General features: G+C 45.6%; 1 protein-coding gene across 12 annotated transcripts in view; it reads right to left on the bottom strand.

Moving 5' to 3' along the window:
• Tenm2 (teneurin transmembrane protein 2) overlaps positions 1 to 13,982 on the bottom strand; it is a 1,235,501-nt gene that overhangs the window by 57,076 nt on the left and 1,164,443 nt on the right. For all 12 annotated transcript variants that reach the window (XM_075941316.1, XM_075941315.1, XM_075941317.1 and 9 more), the window contains 4 exons: positions 8,966 to 9,085; positions 5,281 to 5,542; positions 4,243 to 4,510; positions 191 to 334 (listed from right to left, as the gene is read on the bottom strand). In XM_075941316.1, the coding sequence (XP_075797431.1) occupies positions 191 to 334; positions 4,243 to 4,510; positions 5,281 to 5,542; positions 8,966 to 9,085 (794 nt within the window). The remainder of the gene's footprint in view (positions 1 to 190; positions 335 to 4,242; positions 4,511 to 5,280; positions 5,543 to 8,965; positions 9,086 to 13,982) is intronic.

The following is a 13,982-nucleotide window of genomic DNA, read 5'->3' as shown; positions in this document are numbered from 1 at the left end:
ATGGGGGGGGCATTTGATTTTAAATAAATGCCCAAGCAAAGGGCTACCACTTAAATGTCAACACTAGAGAGACTAAACCAATGAATCAATTTATTCATAAATGTTTTATTGTGCCAGGGATGGAACCCAGGACTCCACGCACGGAAGGCAAGCATTGCCCGCTAAGCACCGTCTCTAGTTCTCAACTTACCACTTTTCACATTGAGGATGTGGTGCTTGTCCAGGGACCAGCCACCCAGGTTGGAAGGGTCCAGCTCAAATCCCTGAAGCAGGGCTGTTCTTTTCTCCCATAGGATGAGGCTGGGGCAGGTCTCATATTCGAACCCGACAGACACTGTAAGACAAAGGGTTGGGGACAAAGTGGGAGACAGGAGGTGACTGAGTGCTCCAGAGATCCTTAGCAAGAATGAGAACCAAACATTAGCAGCGATATTTGTTCCCCAAACTTCAAGAGGTGGCTGGCAGCTTTGGCTCTGTGACTTCGTTCCATGAAATCTAGACTTTGAGTTGAATTCAGCTTTGAAACTTCAAGCAGAAATCACAGGAAGACTTTCTTGATGAACATGTTGATCGTCAAAATGACCTCAGAGGCATGGAAGTGGGAGAAGCATCATTTCAAAACCTAGCCCTGAACAAGTCTCCTTAGACATTGATGGGAGGATGGGAGGCAGTTTCTGTCAGCCTGCTGTTCCTGGGATGCATTTGTTATGTTACTCTTTAGGAGAAGGCCTTAGAAAGTAATGAAGTTCCTTGATAAGGAGGTTTGGGTGCAGCAGCTTGTGTAGGAAAAAGGTTCTTAGCATGGCTGGCCTGCCGACCATCAGTGTCTGCAGCTTTTGTACCTAGAAATTCAACCGATGTTGTATAGACTGAAATGATGTGGAAAATATACTGCATCTGAACTGAACACAGACAAGTGTTTTTCTGTTATCACCCCCTAAACAATACACATTATAAAACTTATCCAAAGGTGATTAAAAGAATATGGGAAGATACGTTCAGGTTAAAGACAAAATGCTGTGCCGTCCCATGCAAGGGACCTGAGCATTCACAGAGAGGTTGGTAATCAAGGGGATCGTGGAAGCAATCCTCTTTGGATACCAAGGGGTGACTGCACTCAGGGTTTAGAAAATACCAGGAAAGCCTGGCACCCATAGAGGGCAGCCTGCTAGTCACAATGGGTGCCAATGAGTTTCAGACCCTGAAACCTTGTTTGTAAAAATCATGCACTTGTCACAGAGAAGAGGGAAAGGAGGAGAGAGGTGCATCGCCCCGTGATTGCAGCCTTGCGCCTCATGCATTCCCCATTTGTACATGCAGTGAGGGAAGTCTCGGCTTCTTAGAGTGGTTCGGCGGGAGAACTGAGACCAGATGCTGAGGTGCCATATGTCTTTAATTGGAAGACTGCTCTAAAAATCAGAGGCATTGTTATATAGCTGTTCCTAGAACATTAAACTCTTAACTACGTGTGTCACCAGTGGGGATTTTCTGCAGCTTTTGAAAAATCCTGAGATATGCAAGTGTCGATATGAATGAAGGATACGTTTTTGCCTCAGAACAGCAACAAACAGAGCCTACTCAGGCAACCCCACTACTTCAAAGCTTGTCCTTTCAAACTGCCAATCATGACCAACTCGGTAGTGACACGAGTGCCCGTGTCCACCTTGTGGTCTTGATACACTGCTTCTCCCGGCAAAGTTTCAGGGTTTGTTGACAATCAGGGAACAAGAAATGAACACATCGAGACCGTGGCAGATAGCAAATGAAGAAGGAATCGTCATCTCTGAGGGTCATGTCAAAGGATTTGGGAGTCAGCTTGAAGAGACTCCTAATGACCACACACTGGACTCTCTGACCATTAACAAGCGTAATGACTTCAATGCGTTGAAATACACGAGATATATTTCAGTGTGCGAGTTCATAGTGGTATTTAAGAAAACATTCATTTGCTACCCTTGGAGGATAAGCCAACTCATTATGCTGGAAACCAGTAAATAAGGGAAAGAAGCATGAATTTGTCCTTTCTTTCCTGTGTGAACTGGAGCCCAAATAGCCAAGTTGTTAATGAGAAGCCACCTCTGTATGAAGGTATTCTAGCTCATAGTTGAAGACTCAGTGACAGACTTAAAATATCATTCTGTAATCCTTGGTGACCTTAAATATATAAAGACCACACTGCTAAATCTTAAGAGACAACCAGCCTCACTGGGTTTTTCCTGGTAGGACCGCACAATGCCCCTTAGGTTGTCCTGCCCAACCAAACCTGGGCCAGAGGAAGACTCAAGGTCCAACTACCTGTCTGCAGGGGGTTACACCACCACCAATACACACCAGCCAGCAGATCTGACTAGAGATTTTATGGGCAAACAACCCAATTTCTTCAATGATTAAATTATAAGACGAAAGAGAGAAGCAATAGCAAGTCAACTTAATTTAAAGAGAGACGTAGAAAGTGAGATGAAAATTATTTTTGCATTTTAAAAATCTATTAGCTTATGTCTATAAATGGGTATGTGTGTGTATGTTTTGTGAGACAATGCTCGTGTAGAGGGAAGAAAACAACTGTTAGGAGCTGGTTTTTTTCCTTCCACCCTGTGGGTTTCAGGGCTTAAACTTAGGCCCTTACTGCTGACATATCTTGCTGGCCCCAATTAAAAATTTCTTTTTACAAAATTTAAGAGAAAACAACCATTATTAGCATATTGTTTCAAGCAACTGAAGTATTAATGTTTTACGATATTATGGAGACAATTGAAATTTCTTTCTTTTTCTTTCCTACCTTCCTTTTTTCTCTGTCTTTCTTTTGAGACAGGGACTTGCCCAGTGTTGTTCAGTCTAGCCTCAGACTAGTGATCCTATCTCAGATACCTGAGTGCTGGGATCACAGTTGTGTATGACCACAGCTGGCCACCAATGGATAGACCCAACAGCCGTGGGTTGTTTGGCGGTACTAAGAAACTGTGGTTTCTAAGTGTTTTTTAGACACATATGTTGACATATTCCAGATGAAATGATGTGATTTCTGGAACTTTAGAAGAATATATGATGGAGGGGAATGGATTTGAGTTTGGAGAAACAGGATTCAGCATGAGCTGATGACAGAAGCTAGAGAGTACGAGAATGGAGTGTCATATCTACTTTGTGGTATTGGCTATTGAGTCGAGATGGGCTAAACCAGCTAGGAGACTCTTTAGTAGCCAGTGTTTGCGATGACACGCTCTAGGTGCTCCAGTGACTCTGCTGCTTGAGTTACTGATATAATGAATTGATGAAGCCGCCTGACTGCTGGGGCATCTCCTGAGTCCTTGGAACCTGCTGGATGCATTGTCATTGGGAACTTTACCTGTCCTACCCCTGAGCTGTACCATGATGTTTGTGAGGAGGTCTGCTTGGGCCATCAAGTGGTTACTGAAGGATTTGTCACTAGGCTCTCTGCACAGAGTAACTACCACCTGATAAAGACTGCCACTCCCAGTGAACATTTCTGAATTTTCTGGCCTCTTTCTTTGGTCATGTTGTTCACAGTCCTTGAGAATCACAGGTAGGAGGATAGAGAGGATACAAGATGCTAGATCCAAATCACCAGCCAGCTTTCTACAAATAGGAAGAAGCTAGCAGATGCCAACCTACTGCTCCAGCTCTCACAACTGAAGGGCTGTTCTCTGAGGTCTGCCGTTCCTGAGGGCAAACAGCTCCAGGGCAAAGCCTGGAAACACACAGTGTGGCCCTCAGATCTCCTGAATCCCCAGTTCCTTATTTTTAAGATAGGTTCAGTACCCATTTGTAAGTGTGCTTTCTGGATCACGAACCAGCCCCTGCCTACCTCTGGACATTCATCTGCTTTGACCACTGCATTCTGATCATTGGTTCTCCCAACCGTTCTCTCTGTCTGGAGTACCCTTTTTCTGATTCTCACATGGCTCCTGTTGGCCATTCAAGTCTTCAACTAAACACTACTTTAATGAGGAGATTCCATGGCTGTTTACCCATGGCTGCCCCTTCACGCAGTAGGTGCCGTTTATTTTTATTTTCTTTAGTACTAGCACTTAACATGGCTTCATGTTTCCTTCTGCAGTCAATCTCTCTTATCTTCGTCCTCCACTGGAATGTAAGTGCCCTGGAAGAGAGATCTTGTCTGTCTTACTGACCACTGTGTCTTTCTTTCTTTACTAGAAGAGAGCTCGGAATATATAGAAACACAACAAAAACCAAGAAGGAAAAGTGGTTGAGATCAATACATACCAACAGCATCGGAGAGCCCATATACCCTTTGGCCATAGGCATCAGTCTTGTCCCAGATGAATGTGTAGGCCAGGTTGGGAGAAGCCTGGAATGACTTCTGGAAGAGATGTCCTTCTACAGCCACCATCAGGTGCACCCTAATGAGGTTCAAGGGCACTGTCGACTGGGTCATAGTGATCTTCAACAGCGACTTGTACCCGGCGGTTCGGGAGCTGAGATAACGGAGCTTGACATTGGAACCTGGGAGCTCGAGTTCTTCGTGAAGAACCTGCAGGGCAAACATGTGGTTGGTCTACTGTGTCCAACACACCCTTGCGGGTGAGCTGTTTCCAAGCCAGCGCCACTGTGCGCTGAGGCATCACACCTTCTGTGGCTGCATGGACCACTTTTCAGAGCTGAGGCTGAAGACAAGAAAACCAACCCAAACTTCATCCTATGCCATGGGGCTGGGGACCGAGGTTATGATTTTTGGATTAATAATTATTCTTGGTCACTGTTGCGTTTCTCTTATAAAAAAAAAAACCCACACTGTTGGCAAAGATGTAAATAAGAACAGCAGGCTTTATTGCTAGCTGCATGCAAGGAGGCCACGAGAGGCTGTAATTATATGAACCTGCAACTTTCAGTGACAATTGGAATAAAGCAACAGGGAGGCAGTAATGTAATATGCCCTCTGTTGTAATGCCGATGTAGATCATTAAAGCAGCTCTTATCATGTATCTCTGTGACTAACAGGAATAAAAAGTAATTTGTAGGTGGGTTGCACATATGCATGTTGTTTTTATCTTATTAAAAGCTCTCATGGCTGCCAAAGTCTTGAGCGGCTATCTGCAAACATTCGGAATGTCCGGGAGGGATTTAAACTGTCACCTACAATGGCTATAAATTCTACATTTTGTTTCTCCTATTCTTTTCTTTTTGTTTCTCCCTTTTTTTTGTTTCTCCCTTTTAATATTAGTTTCTGGTACACTTGGGGAAACAGAGATGGTGGGAGAAAGCTGGACAATCGGGCTTGGTAAGTATGGCACCTGCCCTTACCTGGGTCTCGGGCACAATGGGGTTCGCTGCAGGGGAAGCGCTGAAGAAGGTGGACAGAGGGGAAGAGATGATGATCGGATCAGGCCGGACAAAGCCACTGAGGTCACAGCTGGGGATGGAGTTCTCCTCAGTTTTCATGACCAGAGTGTCCATGGCATAAAAGCTGTTCCACGGCAGCCACACTGTGCGCTCCTGGCTCATAAAAGGTGCCCGTTCAAAGTGCAGAGTCAACGCGGCACCCCCGTTGGCAATCAGATCAAACCTGGAGATGGGTCAATAGGGCGATTTAGACTCACCTTCAGCCTCCTTGCTTAAGAGTTGTGGGAGGGACAGAGCTTGGTAGGTAGATGGGTCTGGTTGCAACTTACTGGTTATGAGGCTCTAGGCAAGCTACCAGCCGGCTTTGAGCCAATCAGATTCACCCACCATTCACCTATCACGTGGGAATGATAGGACTGACCAGGACAGTGTGACAGAGAATGAAATGGGCTGATGAGATCAGGGTAGGGGGAAGCTAGAGCCGGCCTACCACCTGTTTTGGGGGCTGGTAATTCAGTGTGATTGGCACACATTTGCTTATGTGTCCTCCATGGCTGTCTATGTTCCTGCCACAAGGACAGAACTGAGCCATGGCCACAGGAGCCAGGCAGGCAGCAGAACCTAAGTGACTCACTATCTTGCACTTTGCAGGAAATGCTACGTGATCCTGGCATCAAGCATCCAGTGCTAAGGCTGAGGGACATGCATAGCAGCAGCGTGGTCACAGTCAGAGGGCATGGGCAGGCCCATGAGCACATGTTGCCAACCAAACCCTGCTATGCTCTTGGAAATGTGGGCAGTGCTTCTTCAGTCACATTCCTGCTTGTTTCTCAAGAGCTAGATGGGGGGGGGGAGCTGCCTGCAAGGCAAAGCCGAAGTAGCTTGTGAAGCACTGCACCCCAACTTTAAGATGCACTCCACTGGACTCTCAAGTGTGTGGGGGCCGCAGTGCTTCTGTCTTTGTTTACTCCGGAATCGCTGCTGCTTGTGTCGTGCTAACATCCCAGTGAGGGTGTGCTGACCAGGGAGGGTATCCTGACTGTAAACATCTGCACCATCTGTTTCACCCTACTTTGGTTCCATGTCTGGTGATTTTTAGTAGATATACAATGAACGAATAGGGTACACAGGAATATTGAGGTGCATATTGGAACGCGGAGACAACAACAGTTCACCCTGCAGCTAATTTGGGTATGTGTTTGCTGATTCTTATTGACGTTGGGGACTATTTTGCACTTGATAGAGAAGGAAGCCAGAAGTTTTGAAGCACACCTGCCATCTTGGTAGTTGGCAAGCTGGGGGAGGAGTATCCCTAATTATGGGCAAGCCTGGGCTACACAGTGAGTTCCTGTCTAAAGCACCACCAACATCAACCAGCTGAAAACAATACTGTCCCTAGCTGTTCCTGTTGGCATAAAAGAATGAACATGAAGCCGGGTGGTGGCAGTGCATGCCTTTAGTCCCAGCACTCGGGAGGCAGAGGCAGGTGGATCCCTGTGAGTTCGAGGCCAGCCTGGTCTACAGAGTGAGTTCCAGGACAGCTTGAGCTATTACACAGAAGATCCCTTTCTTGAAAAACAAAACAAAGCAGGAGTCAACATGAAAGTCTCTGGTCCATACCACGTTCTCTAAGGCTGTGCAATTTCCAGGGGTATCACAAATGCACCTTGATACTGTCGTGGTCTTGCAGCCTGAGAAAGCTAAAGAGCTGGGGTATAGGAGGCTGGAGAGGTGATGTGGGAGGTAGATTTGAGCTGTAATTAGTCAGGAAGTGCCTGAGTGGGGGAGGAGAAGAAAGGGACAGAAAGGACCAAGAGTCCCAGGAATGATTTCGTATGTTGTCGAACAGAATTCTTAATGAACCGGCTCAGCTATGTCAACACTTCAAGAATTCTGGCTCACACTTGTAATTCTAGCCCAAGGAAGGCAGAGGTAGGAGGACTGTGGCGAGTTCAAGGCTAGTTTTGGCCATTCATCAAGACGCTGCCTCAAAAACAAAAACACACACAAAAATAAAAGCAACCGAAGGGGCTAGAGATACGTAGTTCAGTGGCAGAATGCTTTGCTGAGCATGCGTGAAGGCTGGCGTTGATCTCCAGGACCACAGAAGTCCACATCCAAAACAAGTAAGCAAACAAATAGAAGTTCCTCAAATAAAGAAGCAAAAACCAAGGAAGAAGGCTGAGTTCAAGCCAGGTATAGTGGTACACGCACATGATTAATGCTAACCCTAACCTAATCAATCACAAATGTGAGGCCAGGCTGGGCTAGATGTTAGAAGCATTAAAAAAGCAAAAACAAAAACAAAAGGCTAGTTTCTAAGGGTGGAAAGGGCCGAAGGCCCTCTGCCTAGGGCACACTTGCTATCCTGGTGCTTCCAAAGAATTTGGTCACAGTGTGCACGTGTGAGACACTAGACATCCAGTGACTGCAGATGGCCTCACACTGGGAGTGATTTGACTTACTACTTTGCATGTTTTCAATGGCATGGAAACAGGACACATTCAGCAGTCAGCGGCTTTTGAATTGTGATCATTTCCTGGACAGTACAACGGTCTCTTGCAATTCAAGGCAGCAGCAGTGAGCCCCAGTTTCCTGTGGGCCATGCTACTGCCAGGGTCACGCTGCAGAGATCTGTGTTGCTCAGCTTGATGGCATCCCATGGTGGGTTTATTGGGATGGCCAGGGCCATCTTCACGGAGGGGTTGAGAGCTTCAATGTAGGGAACAGTGTAGGGTGGGCAGCTGTGCGATGGTCATTTTTTTTTAAAAAACTCGCTTCATGAATATATTAAAACGTTGAAAAGAAGGCTAGACTCTTTCTCAGAGAAACAGAAGAATCGAGTCTTTTCTATGAAGCAGTCATGATTTTCCAGAGTTGATTTTTACAGGAAATCTTGCATTAGTTTTACAGTGACAGCTTCTATCTCTGGAAGAGAACATGGTGTGTGTTTGTATGTGTGTGTGTGTGTGTTCAGTCCAGAATGGGTGTTTCCCCGTTTCTGTGGCTGTCTTTTCTTTTTCTGTAACTTTTGACTTCATGCCCGATGGATTAAGGAAGCCATAGAGCTTTCATCTTGGTGGGGACTGAACGGGTGCGCATTCCCAATCAGAAGATAATAGGGGAAGGTCGCCTCCTTCACACAGCAGGGTGACTGCTAAATGTACTTAATTAGACTTCTCTGATTACAGCCCACCCCCTCAAAACTGTAGCGAAAATAACACAACTCTTAAAGCCGCAGATGAAAGCAGAGGGGAACGCCGCAGGACACTGTGTCGTGTGGATTCCTGTCACCCTGCACTGCCTTTGATTTAAAATAGGAGTTAGCTTCTAAAAGCTACCTTCCCTTTCTTTTTCTAGAATCCTATCCACCCCTGGTACACAAGGAGCGGCAGTTACCTGACATGGAGACAGGAGGGTGATGGCTGCCAGCCCCCTTGGAGCGCTGACTTTTCTGTTTGTTTTCTGGTTAGAATGTCACACCCACAGTATGGCATGTCTTTGGGAGGATCCTCCGTAGAGGTCTCGGCAGGTGTCTTTTCCAGTGTATTCGAAGCAACTACTTGGTTCGAAGGCAATGATACTATCATTCTTTTTGCATGCACACTTGGTTCTGGGTAGGTACGGGTCCCACAAGGCTACTTACGTGCCATCCTGGCGAGTGATGGTGTAGCCGTATTTTGGGTATTTGACAAAAGACACATTCACACCAACCAAGGGAGTCCCATCTGTGGTCACTACTTGGCCTCGGATCAGAGAAACCAGGCTGAGAGAAAAAAAAAACATGGGTGCATTAGACACGTGTAGAAAAACAGAGAGAAGAGACTCGGTGTATTCCTCTTCCCTGCTGCTGCTGCTTCCTTATTCTTGCCTGATACTTAAAACTGGGAGAAGAACATCAATGTTAAATGTTAGCTGCACACAGCCATACCTCATAGGGAGGTGTGGGCAAAAGGGGATGTCTCGATGCAAGAACACAGACATTCTGGGACGAAATCCCTGGACAGCGATGCCTACTCCCCGGGCTGGCCAGCCGAGTCTCCTGGGCATGTTCCTTCAGCCTTGGCCCTGCTCCATTGCTTGATGTCATTTGGCTCTGCTCTGCCTTGAGCTTCAGGCTGCTCCTCATCACTCACGTGTGAGCTTTGGCCTGGCACAGAGAGTATTATGCCTGGATGAGAGCTTCCCCATCTGGCTGCTCATTTCCTAATTTGGCTTTGGAGCAAGGCCATGCTACTCTTCTCCTAGAGGCTGGGATGTCAGGGAGTGCCGAGGAGCACACCAAGGTTTGCGACGGGGCCCTCCACGGACACCGTATTTTGCTACCCTCAAAGAGCAAAATTTCTTACAATCTACAAGAACCCCAGGAAAAGAGAATCTTACAGATTTTGGGGGATGCAATGAGTGAGAATATTTTGGAATCTCTATTGAATACAATTACAAATTTCCCTCCTAGCGAAATCCTGTTGTCTTAGGAGAAGAGTGGCTGAAATTCTACTCTCTCTCTCTCTCTCTCTCTCTCTCTCTCTCTGTCATACTCTTCTCTCTACAGACAACAGTAATTAGAACTTTCCCAAGAATCACAGTTTCCAGCTATCTGGGAAACCCTATAAATCCGAGAGTAGCTACAGCACAGGTTGACTTTCTTTTCTGAGATGCTAGGACCACGAGTACCTCTGTTTTCCTATTCTGGAATATCTGCATATCCATAAGTCTAAACAATTCATATATGTTTCATATACATCTTATGAAACTGCCCTAAAGGTAATTTGATATCGTATTTTTAACAACTTTGTACATGGGGCAGATTTTCAAGGGATGGGATTCTGGGCTTGGAGTGTCATGCTGGTATGTGACAAGTGTGGGATTTTGGAGTATTTTGGATTTTTCTGAGTTGCCAATGCTTAACTTTTGCTTTAAACAAATCCCAAAGCAGGAGAAATGTGTATTTCTTCTCCCTAAATTCTCTTGTGTCCACGAAGAAGCAGGACACTCAGAAGCTCCATCCTTGTACTAAGCTCCTAGTTGACAACACCAGTTTTTCAGCTGTCCTGCTGGCCTTGGAGACAGGGGGCAATTTGGTGAAAGCAGACAGCTCTTGAGCCTCCCAGGTTGTTGGGCACGCTCCCAATTTCTGGACTAGGCAATCGAGCTGACCTGCTCTTTGCCAGAATCTTGTCAAAGAGTTTTGGAACACACTTCCTTTACCGTCCCAGGCATCCTTGGGGATGCTGTCCCCAAGCATCTCTTTCTATTAGCAATGCTCCTCACTGTTCAGCTCCCACCCTTTGATGATCTGGGGGTGTTCAGGCCATTCCACTGGCATTTCTAATTGTCTGCTACTGACTGCCTAACAGATGAATCCCATTTTGAGCTGCTTTCAACCACAGTGCTAGAGTCTTCTGAGGGTGGAGAACGAGTTTATAAAAATAATCCTTTTGTTCAATCCCATTTTCTTATCTTAGCTCCAACTAAGACTCCTTCCAGACTTCACCAGACACTACCTTAAAATCAAGGGTGTTGCTGATGATCACAAGGTCCACAGCACTCGTGATGTGAAGACAAGGTTGGGCGTGTGTCCTACCATGGGGTTTTCTCTCTTCTTTCCCGCTACAACTGACTTTTCTTTTAAATCCACTCCACAGCATTAGGCTTTGTGGAATGCTACAAGGAATGACAGGGGTTCAGCTCTCTGATTTCTCCTGTTCTATTTTCCCATTCCCCCATTGTTGCTGATTTCCTATCGTTTCCAGACAGCTGACTTGCAGAAAAGATCCAGCGAAGACATGCTATCGGCTCATGTCTATTTATGATTATTGATGTGTAACAATTATCACATTATCTAGATAGTGAGGTCTGCTCCATAAATTACAGTGGTGGGGCCAAAGCGTTTTACTTATTTTTATCTGCCATTATCTAGAAGACCGCCTCTGTGGCGGTCTTGAATTAAGTTTTTCTTTGTTCCTGATTCTGTCCGTTATTCTTGTCAGACGATAGTGCACTGAATTCCACATGCTTGCTAAACTTCACCCTGTGTCTTGGAGAACTAATTTGTCCCTCTGAATTACGTAGCCACACAGAGGTATTGGAAAGCGCTGCCTCCTCAGGCTCCCAAACAGCTTCCTCTGAAGTAACTAACCCTCCTTCACTCAGCTCTGTGCTCTGCTTCAGACCACCACACAGTTTGGGAATCTCTGTCAACTCCATCATATTTTGGGTCTCCTTCAGGGTGCCTCCCGGAAGTGGTCTCGCATAGCGGGAACATTAAGATGGTATCAGAAGCAGGAGGAAAGAAGTGTAACGGGGAGAGTATCTGTAAGTGACTGGCTGAGGATAGACACTGAAATGCTAAGTAGGAAGGGCAGGGAAAGACTAAAGTTATTAGCAGAGCGGACAGCTCAAGCGAGCTGCATGGACCTCACTAAAATGCTATAGTGGAGTGCGAGTCAGTCACAGTTCTTTGTGAAGACTGTGTTCATAACGGAAAGGAAGCAAGCCCTCACTGGCACTGTGCCAGAACTAAGATTTGCAAGTGGGAAACATCTTTCATTTTGGCCAGAGATTTGTGCCTGGTTCTCTCTTTTCTTTCTTTCTTTCTTTCTTTCTTTCTTTCTTTCTTTCTTTCTTTCTTTCTTTCTTTCTTTCTTTTCTCCCTCCCTCCCTCCCTCCCTCCCTCCCTCTCTCCTTCCTTCTTATTTCTTTTTTTTTTTTGGCAGAATTCCCTATGTAATCTTGGCGACCATGGAACTCACTTTGTAGACCAGGCTGGCCTTGAACTCACAGAGATCCTCCTGCCTCTGCCTTTTAAGTGTTGGGAATAAAGCTGTGTGCTAACATGCCCAGCCTTGCTTCTTTTCTTTTCTTTCCTTTCTTTCCTCTTTCTTTCTTTCTCTCTCTCTCTCTCTCTCTCTCTCTCTCTCTCTCTCTCTCTCTCTCTGTTGAGGCATACCTCTCTTAAAATAAATAGCAACATTACTACATGTTGTATAGTAATATCATGCTAATTTTGCTAATCAAAAAGATGAGATTATGCCTAGTATAACTCAATTAGGAGTTTAGGGGGAAACAGAAGAAGAGTGGGATAATGATCTCTTTTATATTATCTTTTATTTTCCTTATTTATCTTTAGTAAAATTAGGACCCAAGGTGACCCTGTGAAGAACTCTCATGTTCAAAAGAACTGCCAAAGGCAACATGACAGGGTGAATGCCTGTAATCTCAACACCTGGGTAGTGGAGACAGGAGGATTGCTGTGAGTTCATGGCTAGTCTGGGCTGCAGTCATGGGCTTCCTTCCTTCTGGTCGAGTCAGGTTATAGAGTATAGAGTATGACCCTGTCTTGAAAAAGCACAGATACATTAAAAATGAAGAGCGTTGCCAATAACTGGGGTTATGCAGCTTTGCAGAAAGCTTCTGTGGGGCTGTAGAAAACTGGCTGTGCCGCTACCCAGCCTTCTCCATCCCAGCCTTCTCCATCCCAGCCTTCTCGGCTCTCAAAGGAGGGATGGGGACTTAGTCCTAGTCAGATGATGTCTTCTCCCTAAGTCCAGTGAGTGACTTCCAATAGAATCACCTATGAAGTTAGGTTTCTGACTTGTGCTGAAAGAGGAAGTGGGGTGAACAACTTATTTCCATGGGTACTTTAAAACCTAGCTGAGTGAGGATAGAGGCTGGGCAAGCAAGGGGAGACAGTGGGCATTACAGTGAGAGAGGGTGACATATACTGTGTTCTAGTACACAGTTGGATTGTGTGGCTGTGGTGAACCAAAACACAAGGCATATTGCAAAGAGTTAAACAAATTTTACATGTTTTAGTACAAAGAAATGATAAATATTTAAGGTGACAGATATTCTAACTACCCTGTTCTGATCATTATGCAATGTATGCACTTTTCAAAAATATCACACTGTAGCCCATAACTATGCACCATTATCATGTACCAATGAAAAATAAAAAAAGGGCTGGCTGAAATAGCTCAGAGGGTAAAGGTGCTCACTAAGCCTGGCTGCCCGAGTTTGATCCCAAGGATTCTCTGTTGGAAAGAAGAAACTGACTCCCATAGGTTGTCCTCTGACCCCCACGTTTGTACTGTGGCACTCCCCCACATAGATATAACTATAAAACAAACTCAAAAATTGTAATAAACTGAATGCAAAAGAAAGGTAAAACAATGACAACACAGACTCAAAAAGAGGTAGAAGAGAGATGGACAGGGTGGGGTCCTAGAAAGGGACATGATTGTCTTGCTCATGCTCCTGAAATCTAGGGACTGGGGGGGGAGGATGGACCAATCTGCAGTTTGTATTTCTTCAGGTGAAAGAGAAGAGAGATGGGGTAGAGTGTCCCCCAAAAGACTATGCCAACCTTGGTCACAGTAGCACGTGCCTGGACATCTAGCTTTGGCCAGGGAGTCAATCATGTGTGCCAGCCAAGTGTCCATGCCCCGCTAAGCCTGCTTCTTTCCCTCATAAGTGTCTAGAAGACAGAAGGGGATGGGCTGGGAGGGTTTCTTACGACCAGACCTTCCAATTGCTCTCTTCTGCAGGGTACAGGTCTGACCTGCTCTGGTATGAATAGATGGTCACATTGACACAAAAGAAATTCAAAAATCTGACCTCTAATTGTTCATAAACTCCAGATTACCAACTGAGAGCAAAAGGAG

Source organism: Microtus pennsylvanicus, chromosome 11 (assembly GCF_037038515.1).
Source record: "Microtus pennsylvanicus isolate mMicPen1 chromosome 11, mMicPen1.hap1, whole genome shotgun sequence".
Lineage (NCBI taxonomy): Eukaryota > Metazoa > Chordata > Mammalia > Rodentia > Cricetidae > Microtus > Microtus pennsylvanicus.
This window is presented reverse-complemented; position numbering and strand designations above follow the sequence as displayed.